Source organism: Leptidea sinapis, chromosome 3 (assembly GCF_905404315.1).
Source record: "Leptidea sinapis chromosome 3, ilLepSina1.1, whole genome shotgun sequence".
In the NCBI taxonomy this organism is placed as follows: Eukaryota; Metazoa; Arthropoda; class Insecta; order Lepidoptera; family Pieridae; genus Leptidea; species Leptidea sinapis.
The window spans coordinates 172254-193027 of NC_066267.1; the positions used below are offsets into that span (position 1 = coordinate 172254).

At 34.9% G+C, this 20774-nt stretch overlaps 1 protein-coding gene across 2 annotated transcripts in view; it reads left to right on the forward strand.

Annotated features, from left to right (window-relative positions):
* Positions 1–6671: 6671 nt before the first annotated feature.
* Positions 6672–20774, forward strand: part of LOC126979447 (guanine nucleotide-binding protein G(o) subunit alpha) — a 79967-nt gene continuing 65864 nt past the window's right edge. The window contains exons 1-2 of one of the 2 annotated variants that reach the window (XM_050828761.1): positions 6672–7011; positions 15286–15328. In XM_050828761.1, coding sequence (XP_050684718.1) covers positions 6894–7011; positions 15286–15328 — 161 coding nt within the window. In that variant the 5' untranslated portion in view covers positions 6672–6893. Of the gene's footprint in view, positions 7012–10426; positions 10921–15285; positions 15329–20774 lie in introns of those variants that run through there. The other variant, XM_050828760.1, reaches the window with a different exon arrangement.

The following is a 20774-nucleotide window of genomic DNA, read 5'->3' on the forward strand; positions in this document are numbered from 1 at the left end:
TTCTTGGATACATCGTATCAAAAAACGGTATACAGCCACCAGAAGAGAAGATTAAAGCCATTACCGAATATTCAAAACCGAAAACTATAGAAGGTTTAAGAAGATTTCTAGGCATGTTAAATTTCTATCGTGACCACATACCGAATGCTGCATCAATACAAGCTCCGCTAAACGCTTACCTACACCATGTCAAGAAACGTGATAAAACAATAATTGAATGGACCGACGAAGCATCACAATCATTCGAAGAGTGCAAGACTTCAACTGCTGCAAACTGCTTCAGTTGGTGCTGGGACTGCTACTTCGACTGCCGAAGACAGCAAACGACGCAAATTTGTAAATCTCAGTGAGTCTTAATCTTTGTTTCGTTTGGTGTCAAGACACTTGGCTCATGGGGCCCTGAAGCGGTTAGAATGTACAAAGAACTATCCACCACAATAGACCTCCTAGAAACCCAAGTGCTGGCAGCTATTTCGGTATACGCTACTGTAATATCACTTCGAATTTCCACAAATAAAACGAGGATGTCTTCGATAATAACAGATTTATTGGTGCATGTGTGCACGGTTCGACAATCAGTTGGCAACCAGCTTTAAACATTTTAAGGCTTACCGGTGACGTTTGTTTTCTACAAACGTCAACTGTTATTCTTTTATCGTTTGATAAAAATAAAAACTTCTTAACAACAAAGAATAGACAAATATTATGTAACCGATCTAGATAAATTATACAAATTATAGTAATAAATTGTGTAGGTATACAATTGATTCTTACAATCGGCCATCCTATTAAAGTGAGTCCTCGCACTTTTAGAGTTTCGTTCTCATACTTTCTTCTTTGATTTGAAACTTAATATATATATAAATACTCGCATATGGTTTACAACATATTTTGATATTATTTTATTTGAAATTACACTATATAACATAATAATTAAATATATATTAACTTACATTAATTAATTTATTCAGTATCCTAATAGTTACAATCAAATAGTATGACACTTCATATTCATATATTAATTCATTCACTTTCTACTTATTATTCTATAGTTCTGATCTGCGAACACCTGTGCAATTAAGAGGCACTGTCCGCTCAGAACATATCTCAATCACGGTCACAATCCCTTTTCGCAATCGCGCACAGTCTGTCGTGATCTGCAGTTATCTATGCGTGGAGCACTAACTGCTCACAACCTATGCTTTCAGTGATTACACATGTATAATGAAAACTATCGCTCTCTTTCATTTTTGTTAAATCAATTCATTCACTTTTATCAATTCATTCACTTTCTACTTATTATTCTATAGTTCTGATCTGCGAACATCTGTGCAATTAAGAGGCACTGTCCGCTCAGAACATATCTCAATCACGGTCACAATCCCTTTTCGCAATCGCGCATAGTCTGTCGTGATCTGCAGTTATCTATGCGTGAAGCACTAACTGCTCACAACCTATGCTTTCAGTGATTACACGTGTATAATGAAAACTATCGCTCTCTTTCATTATTGTTAAATCAATTCATTCACTTTTATCAATTCATTCATTTTCTACTTATTATTCTATAGTTCTGATCTGCGAACATCTGTGCAATTAAGAGGCACTGTCCGCTCAGAACATATCTCAATCACGGTCATAATCCCTTTTCGCAATCGCGCACAGTCTGTCGTGATCTGCAGTTATCTATGCGTGAAGCACTAACTGCTCACAACCTATGCTTTCAGTGATTACACATGTATAATGAAAACTATCGCTCTCTTTCATTTTTGTTTTTAATTTTTCGTTGTTAATAGCCGCAATAATCAGATTCTAGTATAGTCTGTCGCGATCTGTGATCGTTACGTTATGCACTGTTCACTCGTGACCCATACCATCATAAAATATACATGTATAATCTATCTCAATCTATTTATAAACTAATCAATAAATTTTAGTTGAGTTCTTAATTAGAATCACTGTTCGGTCTATGTACATCATCTTTATTTACATCATTATTTAGAGTATTATTACAATCATCCTCGTCACTGTCGTTTTCGCTATCTACTCCTTTAAAATTTAACCATGGGTTTATCTTATCGATTGAGACTACGTTTTCATATCTTTTCTTCCCTTTTTAGTAAGAGGGGTGTCTTCTACTAAAAATCGATCATTGGGTAGAATTTTGATAATCTTATAGGGCCCATGGAATTTTTGTATTAATTTCTTGGATTTCCCTAATCTATCCTTATCGAACAACGTCCTTTCTATCCTAATAACACCTATGTTATATTTTGTAGGTAATTTTCTTCTTTTATCGAAACGATTTTTGGCTACGTTCTGTTCTTTCTCAATTTTATCCATAGTCTTATTTCTTAACTCTATCATATCATCTCCACTAACTCGCTCAATTGTCTCATTAATGACATCGCTTAATATATTTTCTGACGTGTTCGTTACTTTATAGCCGAATAACAATTCAGATGGGCTTTTACCGGTTGTTTTGTTAATCATAGTATTTAGCCCCAGTTGAACGTCGCCGACATATTCGTCCCAAGTGTTGTCATTTTTGCCGTGACATTTGGTACTTAGGGCATCCGATATCGTCCGATTGAACCTCTCCACCTGACCGTTCGCTCGCGGAGTCGCCACCGCATTTAAAATATGCTTTATACCCATGCTAGATGTAAATCTTTTGAACTTTGCGCTCGTAAAGCACGTTCCGCGGTCGGTAATTAGTCGCGAAGGTACCCCAAAATAACTAAAATGTTCTTTAAATATACGTATAGCCGTGGTTGTCTTTGTGTCTCTGACCGGTTTAATAGTTATAAACTTTGTTAAAGAGTCGATTACTACTAACAGGTATATATTTCCTCTCCGCGAACGAACGAACGGGCCCAAGAGATCGGCATGCAGGGTATGGAAGGGGATATCAGGTTTGGGAATGGGATGCAGCATTCCCTCTTTAGCTCCACCGGATGTCTTATGGTAAGCGCATTCTAGACATGCGGCAACACATTTCTTAGTAAATCGACGCATTTTAGGAAACCAAAATGAACTTTTTAGTCTTTTTAATGTTTTCTCATAGCTGAAGTGACCTACGTCATCGTGGTTCATTCGTAGCAGTTGCCACCTAACGGACTTTGGAACTAGCCACTTAACACCATTGTCCACTATTTTGTATACGTGATCGCCTTTTAATTGGTAATTTCTGTGGACGTCCGCAATAAACTGTGTTTATTTATTTGATAAACTTTCTTTAATTCTCATAACGTCTTCATCAGCACTTTGCACTGTCGCGATCCAATCTTTTTCTTCGATAACAAGCACATCAATGACATGAGGTCTAGCAGTAACTTCAGGCTCAGTTACCGGAGCGTGACTGAGGGCGTCCACGTGCGTCATTTTTATACCGGATCTATACTCGATTTCACAATCAAATTCCTGGAGTTGAATCCACCAACACCCTATTCTCGGCACTAAGTCTCGTTTAGTCATAGCTGTCCGTAGCGCATTACAGTCAGTTATAATTTTAAATTTTAAACCCAACAGATACACGCGAAATCTATTCAATGATGATACCACTGCTAACGTTTCTAAATCATAGGAGTGTATTTTTTGTTCATCGCTAGTAGTTTTCCAACTATAATACGCCACGGGCCTTAAAAGCCCGTCACTACCACGCTGCATTAAAATGCCTGCAATGCCATATTTTGAGGCGTCGGTGTGCAACTCTGTCTCCAGTTTTCTTCTTAACCAAAAGAAGCGGAATTGGATTCACATATGACATCCGCATCAAGCATCTCCTTAACCATTGATCGAACCAGTTCTCGCTCGGGATAGGATAACCTATATAGCCTATACACTACAGGGGTTGAATCGGTTAACTCAATTTCCATTTTTTTTATATTGGTAAAGACTATATCCTTTAAGTTGGTGGAAAAACATTCATTATACATCAGTAAAGTCTCCTTCAAACGTTCAACTTTATCTTTAGATAGGTCATTACCAACACTGAGTGAACTATTTAAGTCTGAGTTACTAAAATCCAACACGTTTACTCTTTTACAATCGTTTGTGCGTAAAGCTCGCGTTATCAACATGGCACTTTCTAGCCTTATGGGAGTCTTAGATAAACCACGAACTAATACGACTCCAGTCCCATTAGTCATAGTATATTCACCAGGCATCAAATAATATTCCTTTCCCGGATATCCGCGTAAGGACCCATGTATATAAAATGTACCGGAATAACGATCTTTTTCACAAATAATTTTTATAACTATCATGTCATTTGGGGGGATCGAAATATCTTCAGATAGCCGTAAACATAATTTCTCAGGCGAGTTCCGTTCGAAGATTAATGCGTCGCTTGTTTTTGTTATTACGATTCCCGGTTGCTCAGTGAAGCTATGCCCAATTAACACTGCGCGCTTGACAACTGTATCATCTACTACATAACTTTCGACTGTTTCTGAAATACCATGAATGTCTATTTGCACAATAGCCTTACCTAATGGTACAACAACATGGTTTCCTATGCCGCGCATAACTGGTAAATGACCATTATTTGTCCACTGAATCCCTAACGCTTCTGCTTCGCTATGACGTATAAGAGTACACTGACTACCTAAGTCCACATATCCTTTTAGAGGTTGGCCATTCAGTTTCAGGTCAACTAAATATTTGTCGTTACTTGTACTAATCGTATCTAATTTCATAACCGACTTTTCTTTGGAGGAATCTGACTTATTATTATCATTAGCTGGTGATTTCGGACAATTAGTTGATAAATGTCCTAATTTATTACAAATATTACATTTGAGTATTTTCTTAGTACATCTGAAACTATAATGGCCAGTTTCATTACAGTTGTAACAAACTACGGGTCCTGTATTTTCGCGCGGACGGCTAACTTTCAAATTTGTCGTTTGATTCAAATTAACATTTGTAACGGTAGGTTTCTTGTCATTGTCTTTAACCTAATCTCGTGGTTGTTGTTTGATCGATTGAAAATATTCCAATACTTGTTCTGGCTCTTTACATTTCGCAGCTTTAGCTCCTAACCTCAATGATCGATCTTCTATGCCGTGTAGTAAGCAGTCCACTGCACGTTTTCCTTTCATCTCGCAACGGTTCAAAAGGTTTATTTTATCATAATAATATAGTTCCAACGAATCATTATATTTAGCTTTTCGGGATAACATCTCTGTCAACAATTCAGCGTAATCATCACTATGCGGAAAGGATTCTAACAGTTTAACTTTCCACTCAGGCCATGAAAACGACATTGACGGCAGTGTTTGATACCATGATTTTGCTACGCCACTCAGTGTGGGAAGTGCATAGTGAATTATCTGATCTTTACCCCACTTATATAATCGTGCACATTCCTCCACTTTGCTAAGCCAAGAATTAATAGTTTGGCCTTTGATCATGGGATCAAACTCTGGAATAACATTTCCTAACATGGGGAATTTCTTTCCTTCCGAACGGTTATTAGAAATAGATTCAATCAATTTTGTCAATAATAACTGCGTAGTACTATCATTAAAATCGGAACGACTCACGTGTGTACGTCTTGGTGAAATGCTTCTGGATCGACGTCTGCTCGCGCCGATACTCGGTGTACCATGGCCCCTCGATGACCTCGCACGTCGTCAAGAATATTCATCGCGTGAACTGCCACCATGTTCGTCATGCGGTGAACGGACTGTACGTGTCCGTTTCCGTTTGTGCCGAAGCTCGTCCGAACCTTGACTTCAACTGGAATGACGACGACGTTGTGTTCTTTTTACATGAACCTCTGATTTTGTTCTGCCACGCGTCGTACTTCGAAATCTGCGATCACGCCTCAGTCTCGTTGAATGACTCCTGCTCCGACTTCTAAACTTCGTAACCATAGATTTTCTTCTACGGCGTTGTTCACGAGTAGGTGTCATACGATCGGAATCACTATTCATATTTTCGCCACTAAAAGATCTTCAATTTTTTTATCACCACAAAATGGCTTTGGCGCGGAAATTACAAGTAGATTTTATTGATCCCACTTCTGAAATGTAATATCACTTCGAATTTCCACAAATAAAACGAGGATGTCTTCGATAATAACAGATTTATTGGTGCATGTGTGCACGGTTCGACAATCAGTTGGCAACCAGCTTTAAACATTTTAAGGCTTACCGGTGACGTTTGTTTTCTACAAACGTCAACTGTTATTCTTTTATCGTTTGATAAAAATAAAAACTTCTGAACAATAAAGAATAGACAAATATTATGTAACCGATCTAGATAAATTATACAAATTATAGTAATAAATTGTGTAGGTATACAATTGATTCTTACACTACCTAGCTATTCAAGGCGGAAATTCTACCAGTACTCTTAGTACACTTCCTTAGTGATAGTTTTTACTTTATTGAAAAAAATATATTAAGTATTGTCAATATAGTTAGGCATTGTTGTTTTTAAAAAAAAAACTATTCTTAGGAATAAAATCGATATAAATAAATATAGATTTTAAATATAATTTGGAGTCAAGTAGTCAATTGGCATAATATGGCCAACAGTCTGCGGTCGCTTTGTAAACCAAAGAGGTTAAAGTATTTTCCTTAATTAATAGAGGCCGCGTCGAGCATGCGCAATAGTTCTGACGTTGCAGAGCCTGCGCGATTTGTCATTCTCTGCTGGGGCAGCTCAAAAGAAGGTCGATTTGACGACCTTTGTATCTTTTATGATAAAAAGTGCACGTAGTGTGGATTTTGGCGCGATACACAGCGCTTTGCTAGAACTGTGACAGTGCACGCGTGCGCGAAGTAGCGCGTGCGTTGCGCGACCTGCGCGCCATCACGAGTCGAGATAATGCAAAGAGTACGGTTCTGCCGCGAGTAGCGAGCCAGGCCGTTCGCGCCATCGCTATGGGCTGCGCTTCGTCCGCCGAGGAGCGCGCCGCCATCGCGCGCAGCAAGCAGATCGAGAAGAACCTAAAGGAGGACGGGATCCAAGCCGCCAAGGATATAAAACTACTGCTCCTTGGTAAAGCTTTCCTTATGCTATCTTATTTGCGCGCGCACTTCCACCCCTGCCCCCTCCCGCACCTTATCGACTTGCAATGAAGGGCTCCGATGACGCAAATAAGCTGCTTGTTGCTTTGTAATCGGATCATGGTTATAATATAATACAACTATGAGATATTTTAATCATTTCTACCTCTCCTATACTGAAGTACCCACTAACCAGCTTATTCAAAATATGACTTTAAGTGACGTATTTTTTATTTTATCCATTTCGTACGAATGTTTTATACATTGTTTTCCCGGGAGCTTTTATCTATACAAAGCAGCTTCCACGGCCACTTTAGGATTCGGTAGATCATTTCTTCAGCATTGCTGTTGGCATATCAGAGGCTAAGCATTCATTCATAACTTCACATACAATTCAAAAACTACAATGTATTGATTCATTCTATAACACATTAAAATCAAATACAAAATAATAAAAATAATTACTGTAATTTTTAACCCATGATAAGCCACGATAACTATTGATAGCGATCATATTTTATTGAATAAATGCTTGATTAATCCACAGCGTATTTAGAAGGAACATACGATAAATATTAAATTAAAAAAAAAGAATTAAAAATAAACTATCAAAAAGTCTGCATTCAAAGCTTGTAATAATTCCAGTGTTTAAAAACTCTACTCCTTTATTTTCATTTTGTTATGAACCAAAAACGATTCTGGTCTTGAGATTAACCTGTAGGAATAGGTGCGAAACACCTCTTGTTGTTCCCAATATTTATTAGTGACTTATTGTACGAAACTGGGCTTTTGAGATGAAGGATAACCATGACTTTGTATTATATATGTATAATATCTGCACAGATTTTCATTTCGATTCTTCCTCTTCTAGATTGTACAATAACTTAGGTACTAAATAATAAAGTAGGTACGACACTTTAAATGGTAGATTTTAAAATTACAATAAAAAAACTAGTGCTTAGAAGGTACCTAGTTCACCAACTACCAACACTAACAAGTAAACGATTAATTAACTAACCTATAAAATAATTGTACTGAAATAAAATATACACAGAACAAATGACTTTGAATTTTACAATGATTATTAGTCGTCGCAAAATGCATAGGAGACCACATCTCGTTCAAGTAAATACATTCTTTGCTCACATCAACGTGATAGGGGAGGATACGGTTATTGAACTCACCGTGCGTTTTTAGTTTTATCACTTCCGTGGTGGTAACTTAATCTTGAAGAATGATCCCCGTGGAAGATCAGCGAATAATCTAAATAAAGATCAATTATTAAATGGGTGCCCTTTGCCCCACCACGTTGAACGGGCACAGGAATGAAGGGTTTTGGTGCGAAATGTTTGTTGAAATTGGATTCTATATGACAATAGCAAAAGAATATCGCAATGGCTCAACCAGATGAAACTTGAGGGTAACTGTTAGGTGGTCACTTCACGGTGTAGTTCACTACAACTTCCTCAGATCCGGCCAAACAGCAGCAGATGTATATTGTACTGAAATTCGAATGGTGTAACTGACAGTGAGACAACCCCATCTCTTTAGCCAATCTTCACCATTATAACGCAAGAACTCACAAGGCTCAAGATACCGTTTTAACCGTTTTTACAGGACCTATATTTTTGTGAAAGAGGAGGACAAACGCTTCCCACATTCTCCTGTTCTGATGTCGTATCGGCATGAAAACACCGCGCAAGGATGTTAATATAAGAACGCCGCATGTGTGGCGTGGATGGTGAGGATGATATCCAAGCGTGTAGTGGTGGAATTCAGCGGCAGCAATCAGTTCTAGAAGCTTTTCGGAGCACTACTTGTGATACATGTTAAAAGGCATAAAAAAGGCAAAGACATCTCTACGCAATGCCAATTGATTTAACCGCATTCCACGACCAACTCAGGATAGGACTTAATAGAAGTTACAATTTATTTTTGACACTTGTCAGTGACTTCCCGAAAGAGACCTTTATGTCCCATGTAAACGACATCTCCTGTAGTATCTGCATAACAATGCATTTTGGAGGCATCCAACATATCAGTGAAATACAGAAGAAACAAAGGGACGGCTGCATCTTATGACAATGCCCAGAACTTGCGTGTTGCAGGCCGGCAACTTGAAACTGCTCGCCGGTTTGAATGATGCGCATAGAATATAAAATACCTTCACAGAGATATGTTGAGTACAGGTATCCACAGTTCTACAGCAAAGGCATAAATGACCTTCTCGTGAGATCGCAGAAAATAAATAACGAGAGTAAATGCTTGAAAAGTACAGCAAATAAATTTTGTTTTATAAAAAAATGTTGGAATGTTTCAATACAAAACCATTTAATACTTAGCCCCTAAAAACTGTCACAATTTTAGGTGAGATAAATTCCTATTGTTAGTGCCTTAAATTTTGTTTTTCTTTTGGAGTTATTCTTGTATTATTTATGTAAGAAATATTTGGATGATTGAAAATATAAATTCGAGGTACGATTAAAGATTTTACTTTCTTTGCTGCTATTGCCAAATTCATGTCCAACATCGAGTATGGGTTATTGATAAAATTTAATAAATAATAAAAAAAAAACGTTATTATAACATTAATGATTTTCTTAATGATACCACGGACTGGTAGTGGAGCGAACCCCCTCAGGCTATTTAATTACAAATGTTTACTCTACGATAATACGCCATTGTAATCCATATTTTATAAAAACAATGAGTTTCATGCGCCCGTTCTTCTCAGGTCCGAGGCATACTTTTGAATTCGAATGGGTGGTACTTTCTGACTTTTCATCCTATTTTAAATAAAATATTTGAATTTGAATTTGACAGGTCGCTACTACGCAGACTCCATATTTTAATGGCCAAAAATACCTACTCAACAAAACGTACGTTGTGGTCACAGAACACTGTAGAAGTTGTGGTAGTGTGGTAGTTCAATGATGTATCAGCGGAGCTATTCTTACTTATTTATTATAACTTCAATAATAAACTACTAAACTATTTTTTCAAGGAGAACAATATTATAGATCCACCTACATATTATGTAGATACATAATATTATATTATACACATTCTAATCAAAATCTATTTTATTTCGTCCGTCAATACAGCATTAATGCCTGAGTATTACTAAATCTTAATCTAAGTACTAAAATTAATAAATTTTATGCTTAGTGTGGATTTATATAATCCGCCTTCATATCTTATGTTATAAAATTTGTCAGACGTTACATTTTGTTTAGTTAAGAGGTAGAATATGTAATTTAAAAAAAAGTAAAATAAGCCTCCTTTTTAAATGGAGGCGCGCTTTTCTGTCTATGGTTTTTCTTTTGATTTCATTCTCTTTCACATAACATTAACATTCACGCATGTGTGAGCGAGGGGGAACGAAGTAAGCCGATCGTATCCGAATGTCAGTCGAGCGGGGCGCGGTCGCTGTCAGTCGTCACGGAGAGTAGCTGGTGCTTGTCATCCGGCGGCCATTATCTCGTTCGAATTCCTAAAATCAATTAAAGTTTACACTATCGATACGAGTTCCAGTGGAGTGTGTTATAACAAATTGTTAATATAAAGTGAATTCACAACTATTGCGCTATTAATTTGTTAACAAAGTGTCGAGTGACGTAGTTAAGTTGGTGTGTTGGGTTAGCAGATAACACCGTGTAGGGTGGCTCCGGTTGGTCCGGAGAGACAGGGTGCTTGTGGATCGTATGCAGAGGGAGCGGTGAAAGCGCGCCCGGCTCTGGAGTCGGGGCGGAAGGTGGACTAGGTTAAGAAACAGCTGCCGACATGGGTTGCACTCAGTCGGCTGAGGAACGCGCGGCGGCTGCTCGAAGCCGACAGATCGAAAGGAACTTGAAAGAAGATGGAATCCAAGCTTCTAAAGATATTAAGCTGTTATTGTTAGGTACAAACAGTTTTATTTTATAAATTTACCGATGTATGAGCTACGACCGCACCCACGTATTCACTATTGAAATGATATATTATGCGAAATTATGAAAGAATAACATAAAATCGTTAACCCTGACGTCTTTTTCTGCGTGTAGGTCACAAGAGGTTTACTTAACATACGATATGTACGTATTTGTTGAGGCTTTCTCCAATCTAATCAGTATTCTGACATGCAGGTAGTGTTTCGTGTTAAAATGAAAGTATGTTGGCATTATAATTAGAAGTTAATTATTGTGGGCCTCTTTAATATTACATTCCATATTTGAAATAGTTATTTTACTCTAAAGTATAATCTAATTAAAAGATCAAAATCTTCCTGTAAAATATTGAGTTAAATACCTATTTACTGCTGATTATGTTTAAGTAGAACTAGAAATAATACATTTTATACAATAGACACCTTTAAATTGATTGAATAAACAATAAAATTAGCACACATGATTCACTTTTAAGCTTTCTATTTAATAATATTAAAATGAATATCAATTGAACCTGTATTCTACTAAAACTTAATAGAATAAAATATAACATTATATGCAGTCATTACAGATTAATGTTCTTAATTATTGCTAATGTCATTATTTTAATGAGCTCTATAATATTAGTCATTCCATTTTCATAATTATATGACTCTGATTTTAATGTGTTTTCTTAGTTTAACTATTTCTTTCTCTGTTTCATTCTGTTTATTTAAATAAATAAAGCCAATCAGTCACATTTTGATCAAGAGTTTAGGGTAGAGTAACACAGCACACAAAAGCTACAATTAAAATTAATATGTATTTATTAATCTTTACCCCTCTTTTCTGCCACAAGTACTATGCTTCTCAAAAACTTCAGCCCTATACATGTATGATTCAGAGTGTTTCAATGTGACTTTTAATACACCTTTGCCACACAAAAACTCATTGTAACTTTAGGTATAACATTTTCCATTACACAAATGCACATAGTTGAAACATATCAAATGTTTTTTTTACAATTTTCTTCACAAAAGTCAATTCTTTAGAATAATGCAGAGGTATATATAGACTTTACTATTATTATTATATGAATCTGTTATATGCAATAAGAATTCTACAATTCTGATTAGATTCAGAGATAAGTGTGCTTAACAAAGAAACAAAGGTCTCTTCTGTTCTATAATTCTTCTTACACATTACATTGTAGCTTGCTTAGTTGGATTAATTCCTTCCCATGTTTTAAACTAAACTAGCTGAAGGACTACAATATTGCTACAAACTATGTCTTAATTTTACAGCTTTTAATAAAAATGTTCATGAATTTATCATAATCAATCTCACGGACTTATAATTCGAATACCTACTAATTATAATAATATAACAATAAATCATAACCCCCTTATTCATAATAGTCTGCTAACTTAAAGCATTGCTAATTCTCACTCTGTCTTCTTCTATTGACCTAAGTCAGAATGAGAAAAAACACTCCTTAGCGGTTGTTTAAAGTTAGTGGACTATTATGAATAAGGGGGTAATGTTTAAGTTGCTAACATTGTAAAAACTAAAGTATCAATATAAGTCCATGTAGATAATGTAGTAATGGCATCAAGACAGTCTAAGAACTATTCCACATAGGCATGGATGATAATATAAGCCTTTATTCAGACAAGACTTACAATGTTTTACATAACCTAGAATATTTATTATTTAACAACCTTGTCAGTTTGCCTATTGTTAACAAAGGCCTCCTCCATGGATATCTATATATTCTCTTTATCCATAGATTGGAGGAGCCATGATAAAAGAAGTTTAAAAAACTGACTGCTGACCTCGAGCAATGGAGAGGCAAATGAAGAAGAAGATATATTGTAATAACCACAACCAAAAAATTAAGTTCTATGTAACAATTAATATTATCAGGCATCATTATCCATTATTGTATGTATTCTACATCATACAGAAATAAGTATAATGATTGCAATTAAATCTGTCTCAGTGTAGGTGGTACAGAGTTAGTACAGGTCAAAGATCAGACATTTCGCTTCATTGATTCAATTGTGTACAGAATATTGCTGCTTAACAAGACTTTTGCAATAATGTAATATTCATATTTGGTTCCTTTTTATATTTTTTTGGTATAACCGTTAAAATTAACAAAATTAAAAAACAATATGATATTTACTTAAATGATAAGATGATAATAGGTTATTACAACTTGGGTGTTTCAAAGCAGAATTTATAATGGATAATGAGTATCATGTGTAGTAGTAAAGTAATATACTACTTATTTTTTGTTTTTTTTTCTACTGATTCTAAAACATTTTTTTCAATTTATTTCTTATAGATTTTTTGAATACCATTACTATAACATTGAGTAAGTGTGATCGGTTTCAGCTAGTTTTAGGATTATTATATGGTATAGTAAAAGAATTGGCATGTTTGCATTCAGTTAACCAGTAGAATATAGTGTAGGTACAATGAAAGAACATACACACTGTCTCCTAGAGGGGTAGACAAAGATTATGGACTTCCATTTGCAATGGTTGACATATTGCCTTGATCCTTCATACATGTTCTCTTGTTTGTAGTACTCTTAACGTGGTCCCCTTGTTAATACATCCCCTTTTCCACATATCATCTCTAGGTATTTGTGCAGTCAATCTAGTTTCATCCATTTGGCCATATGTGGTAGAAAGTTCCTTAAGAACCACTGGTGGTTAAGGTGTGTTGATTACTACTCATATGGAAGTGGCAGAAAGGAATAAAAGCTCTAATTTTTACCATTTTCTGTTAGTGCACATCTCTGAAACTTAATATTGCGATTTTCATTGCTTTTTCACAGGTGAAAATTTATTTTTGATGGTTGCATTTTGTATCAATGACTTTAGAGAATAAAATTATGAAAAAATTATTTTACACTTTACATCTATGGACACATACACAAGGGGTAGTCACAGGCTCATGTTACTTATTATATATCAGTCAAAGTCGTATTTAAAATAAAACTTATGAAGACATTTTTAAAATTTTATATTTGGCTCATACTAATCAATCATTCAATTTTGTATGGTTTATGTTTGCTAGCTAGCAATAAAAAACAGCAAGTTTCTATTGCAGCAGGAAGGTATTTGATATGTATGATATATGGTTTGGAGATCTTAAATGTCTATGTTGGAATAAATCTTATAAAAGTAGTAAAAAACTATTTATTCATACGAACCTGAAAGAAAACATCAGTCAGAAGTTTGGGTCTTTGAAGACGAGGTCTAACCAACGAAAGTGGTTCGCTCCCGCAGCGTGTCAAAGAAAATGGTCGCTACGTTTGTCTCGAAAAAGGGGCATGTTGCTACAATTCCTTTACAGGATCGCAGAACGGTTACCGCTGAGTGGTTCATCACGGTTTGTTTGCCAGTAATGATAGCCGAACTCCGAAAAAATAACCCAAAACGTCGCATCATCTAACATCACGAAAATGCGAGCTCCCATACGGCTCGGAATACAAATGATTTTTTTGAAGCAGGAAAACGTTGAGCTGATGGGCCATCCTCCGTACAGTCCTGACCTGAGCCCAAACGATTTCTTTACATTCGCTAGAATGAAAGATTTATTACGCGGTCAACGGTTTGAAGACCCCGAAGCAGCTGTGGAAGTGTACAAATCAGCCATTTTGTCAACATCAACTTCAGACTGGAACTACTGTTTTAATGATTGGTTTGCACGAATGGAAAAGTGCATTAAGTTGAACGGAGAATACTTTAAAAAATTATAAAATACAATTTACCTATACTGTGCATGTGGTTTTTCTTATTCCCGATTATTTCAGTGTGGCCCTCGTATAGATTCGAAATCTAACGAAAACTTTTCTTTGGTAATCAGTTTCTATAATTAAATTATACTTGTTAAAAAACATATCTATTCGGCTTGGCTGACTAGTCGACTGATCTTTATAAAGTCATGATCGGCACATCTCTAATAATAATTAAGTATGTATGGCTTGTAATATTATTTATCGATAAAAACTTGGTCTAGAACTTGAATAGGTAGTGAAATTATTGGGCTAATGAGACAACATCTTCTCTAAGTGACAGACACAATTGCGATGTGGCTCTAAATTTTGGGTTCAACCAAGAATCCCAAGTGGCAATGCAATGACAGTGGGAAAAGCTTATCATCTACCATTGCTTGTGAATTTTTTGCTTGTCTTGCCACTTTCTCTCAACAAATATATATAAAATATATGCTAGATTTATTTTTCATTTTGAACAGTTCAAAAGATTGGAATATTTGTCAGCTTGAAATTCGTCAAAACTTCACTTAGAATGTTTATATATTTATTTAATGTTTTTTTTTTTCAGGTGCTGGAGAGTCAGGAAAAAGCACAATAGTAAAACAGATGAAGTAAGTAGTAACTACATAAGCATTAATTTAGCTATATATCATATTGTTTTGCTAATTTCCATATGATTGAAGAATCCCATTGCAGGCTGAGATACAGCACATGTTACTGGTTTTTTATCTAACTTTACTCATAATTATATTTCATTCATACCTTTATCTATTGTAAATCCTTAGATCATTGAAAAAAATTGTATTTAGAACTAACCTCTAATTTGAGACAATCATGCACAATGAGACATAGCTTGTCACACAAACTAATCCAATATTCCTAACCTGTTTCTATCGGTTGTCTAACAGCAAGAGACTATCTAGGTGTATAAATTATCTAAATGTAAACCCATCTATGTCTGATACTCTGAATGGCCAAACATCTCAATTGATTTCATTGTGAATGTGGCCAGAAGTCTATTCTGTTATTTAAAATTTAGTTTTTGGCAAATAATCACTACAAATAGCCTTACATTGACTTTCTCCATACTCTTCCGATGATGGCTGATACAAAATATAGGTAGGGAAAATAGAAAATGTATGTACTTACAATGTTAATAACTTTGTATATGTGCAGAATTGTTATGTAATTGGAAATATTTGAGAATATAAATTTATTTTTCCAAAAGTAAAGAAATAACATCTCTTGTCTGTTTGCCTATTGTTGGCTAAGACCTCCTCCATTTTCCCAATAAATTGTCCCACAGTTGTAGTCCATGTGCCGCCTGCCACAGTTGTTATTTGGTCCACCCATCTATGGAAAGGTCCCTTTTCCATTTCATGTGACCTGTGTGACCAATTCATTAATGTTTTACTCCATTTTGACATTACAATAACTAACAAAAAAATAATGGTCCCACAAAACTATCTTGATGGTCTGTCTGTGAGATCATCGCTATCTTAATAATAACATTTAGTAACTTAAAAAGAAGTGTTTTCATGTTCAGCTGTATACATTTTGTTTATTTTAGCGGCTGGTTGGCCACCATGGTGTCCCGGTGAAATATAACCTTAAGCCTTGCTGAACAATTTACTATAATTACTATCACCTCATTGGATTTAGATATTTATTTCTATCAAGACAATAATTACAATGAACATTGGTGTTATTCTTTTATCATGTATTTAAGTATTATCTGCCCATAATAATTGTATAATAATGTATCAATAATTGGCAATTATCTGTTGGATAAGTATTATTCATTTTATATCATTGGTATCTTAATATAATCTTTTAATAAGTTGTATTATCTATAATACTATCTATTATCTATTGTAGAAAAATTATCTTGTTAAGACCATTAACTTAGACTGGGATATAGACAATCTGACAGAACGGTAACGTGTGAGACAATTTTTTGATTTATGAATGTGTGCGTTGGCTAGTGGTATAATATTAAAAATACAAAGAAGCTAATGCCAAGCTTGGCTGACTCTTTACGACTTATCAATCAAAAGCAGTTACAGTAACAATAGATACGCTTATCATTTCTATCTTGCTGATCTCTTGCACGCTTTATTAATCCGCTAGTATATAATAAGTAAAATTGAAAACAAAATCTATGAACGATGCGGAACTCGAACCCGCGATCTCTCGCGTTCGGTGCGAGCGCTCGCTGCTTAGATTTGCAAGAGCGACATCTCAAGTCAATTTCCTAATATGCAAATATTGGGGTCGAGCAGGTTATCAACTGTAAAGTAGATCCTGTAGATAAGCCACAACCTGAGAGTTGAACAAAGAATACAAGACTTATCAACGATACGTCACTCGAACGGTTGGCCCAGTCGAGTTCCGCTTAATAATCGTTCATAGATTTCGTTTTCAATTTTTATTTGTGTAAATCAAATTTGATTTGTTAATAGTTAATTAATATTTGTTGTTCATTTCAAATTTCTAATTACATCGGTTAGTGCTGGATTACGGTGTATCAACGAAACCAATAATCGACTTAGTAGAGTGTGACTCACTGGTGTTTCCCGAGCTCGTTATAGCTGACTCATCATAATATTTTTTAATAATTTATAGTTTGATTTCCTGTAATGTTACATCTAGTAGTACCGAAGATACATCGGGTACCTACTTAAGCAATTCGATTTAGCCTTAATATCCGGAATCCGGATTTTTAAGAAAGTAAAAAACTTGAAGAAAAAAAAAACTAATAGGACATTTGGATTGGAACCGGGGTCTTCTGCTTTCTGGATCACCTAATCTGTGCTATAATGGTATTGTATATCGTGGCGAAATTTACCTTTGTGTTTAAATGTTATTGTAGCTGTTTTTTATTAAAACACGGATAAAGCTAGATTTTGTTAAATTGAAACCTATTGATCGATTTATCGCCCCCTAAATCCACTGTAAAATAAATTTTATGAAAACGTTTGGAGCCGTTTCCAAGATTCAGATTATATACAAGAACTGCAGAAATACCTAGAGTGCATTAGCACATTTCGAGACCAAAACCTTAGTTTATTAATACGTCTAGATAGTCTCTTGCTGTTAGACAACCGATAAAAACAGGCCAGGAATAATATTTCAGTGTGCGTGACAAGATACGTAACAAGATGACGTCATATTATATTCTACATATTCACAAGTGTGACAGTCTATATATAAACGTATAAATGATATAAGACCAACACATTATCAGGGCTAGATCTTTTCTTTCGCCTGCCATGCCTGACCCCTAAAAAGTCATGCTCTAAAAAATATTATCCCCCTTGTAGGGATTATGTTTAAACTATATAATATATATATCGTATTAGAAAGGTATAAATGAACTTGTTTATTTATTTTATACATTAACAAAACGGCGTGAGCCAATTGCAATATTAAAGTTAGTTATTTATTACAAATAAACAATATTAGAGGAAAAACTAGTGGCTAGATCAGGGGTCGGCAAGTAGTTTAAGGTGGAGTCCGGACACTATGGGAAAATTTTTACGAGGTCCAGAATAAAAAAGACGGGTTATAATTCATTGCTACCTTTTTATTGTATCGTTTCAACTAAAATTCAGTATTATACAACACAAGTAAAATTAATGGCGGTTCCACGTTCGACCTATCGCGGCCAGCCTGTTCCCGAACCTTGCCCTAGATGAAAATTCTTTTTAAATAAGATCAATATTATCATTTTCACTGTACTCTACCTCTTTGCTTTTTTGATATTTTTGTTTTTGTAAGTGCTAGAGTAGGTACTTCAAGAAGTGCTTAAAAGGCTTAATATTATAAGCCGCAAGCAGAGGCCTAGTGTACAAAGCTGACAACAATAAGCAGAAAATAAAAATAGTTCGACACAGAATAATTTCTTCCCATACAGTTTCCAAACTATCAATAAGGTTTGGTTAACTCTCGAAATTGCCAAGAACGAAAACCTAATTTATGAGTTTTTTACTCACGATTTTTAGTCGGAGCTGCCAGTGTCCTTATCAATCAATCAAATTCTTTATTTGCGTATAAACACGGTATGTTACGATGGTACCTACAATCTTACAGTTTCACATGTTCATGCCAGGTTTAACTAGGCATGCAAATTAATTTAATGCAATAAATGGTTTAAGTAATTAAACACATTACATACTTAAATGTTGTTTTAGAATTGTTTAATCTAAAAAAGGTCTCGGCTAATATTTCCTCTTAAGTCAAAGTGATGGATGAGCAAGCGCGTATGTTGTTGGCAAGATTCACATTCCTGGGTTGAGAAGACAGTTCAGAAGGTAGTCACACTCTTTCTTTTGACGTCCTATGTGGTCCATATGACATATTATTACGAACAACTTCTCAGTATCACTCAATCAGTGTCAGAGAAACGCGTCAGCGGCGATGATTTGACTCTCAATGCTGGGATCGCCCCAACTTTGAAAATAAATGCAGTAGAGCGATATGGCACTCCAAAATTTAGAAGATCGCAGCTAAGAGTGTTATTATTACTTACTATCTTCAGGTATTCAGGTGTTAGGCTTTTTGAAAGGCTTCTGTGAACTGATCTAGTCATAAACAACCGCCCTAATAAGTTAAAAAAGCAACACCAATTAAAACCCCAATAAATAAAATAATTATACCAATAATAATCTTAAATATAATAATAATATAATATTGACACACTTTAACACAAATTATCTTGCTCCAAACTAGGCATAGCCTGTACTATGGGTACAGGACAACGATATATTTAATAAAATATACTTACATAAACATACATAAATACATATAAACATCCATGACTCGGAAACAAACATTATATTCAATATATAAAGTATATTCATCATATTAATGATTGCACCTACCGGGATTAGAACCCGGGACCTCAAGCTTAGTAGTCAGAGTCACTAACCATTCGGCTATATGGGTCGTCAATAAATAAATCTATTGATAAGATTTACTATCTATGTAATGTAATTATATATTTATGATTTCTAAAACCATTATATTATTTGTGCCAAAATAGTAAAAGAATTATTAAGTAATAATATTCATAATAATTGTATTCATATAATTTTATATAAAATATTTTATTTATCTAAAGATAAAAACCAATCAGGCTCGCACCGGTTTGAACTCAGATCATCATTTCATCAGAGATTTTAATGATCGAACAGATCTAGTTTTAAAGTTTTGGTTTTAAATTTTATTTTAATCCAACATCGAGGTCGCCAAATTTATTTTTTATCTTTTTATTTCTCCTCCTACTCCTAGCCTTAGAAGCAAATAAAGTACCAAAATTTCATGCTAAATGTAATATTTTTTTTTGATTAAGCAGACACGTAGTCACACGCTTAAGGCTAATATTTGCGTTTGTCAACACGATTGTTTGTTAAGCGATAACTAGAAGCTGGTGATTGTTGGGTCAATGTAAACGTACTTTTTCTGCTAAAATCGATTGTTCGAAGAAAAGATATTATGGGGAACGTAACATTTGCTACCTAATTATTTTTTCAACTCAATTGCAAAAAATTCTATTTAGGAAGCCTGTTATAAATTACTCACCGTGCAACGGAACGTGCGGTAAAATGGGCACTTAGGTGAGACTCACGTTGCATAGGAACGTGCATTGACGTGAATCAAATTTCCATAAAGATATATTATTAGAATTCCATCAGAGTTTCGCGTGAAGTAAGATGAAAGCATAATTATTTAAAAAAAAAAACATTGAATAGATCCGAGTTACACGAGAGAAAATCCCGAGGTTCTTCGGTTTCTATAATACCGACAAAAAATAAAATCTTATATCTTTAAACGAGCAATTCTTGTATATAAATATATATAATATATATGTATAACCGTTTGTAAATATATATATATATATATATATATATATATATATATATATATATATTACAAACGGCTCCAACGATTTTAATGAAATTTAGTATATATACTACATACCTATAGGTAGTCGGTAGTTCGGGGGCGAAAAATCAAAAATAAATAAGTTTTATCCGTGTTTTAATGAGAAACTGC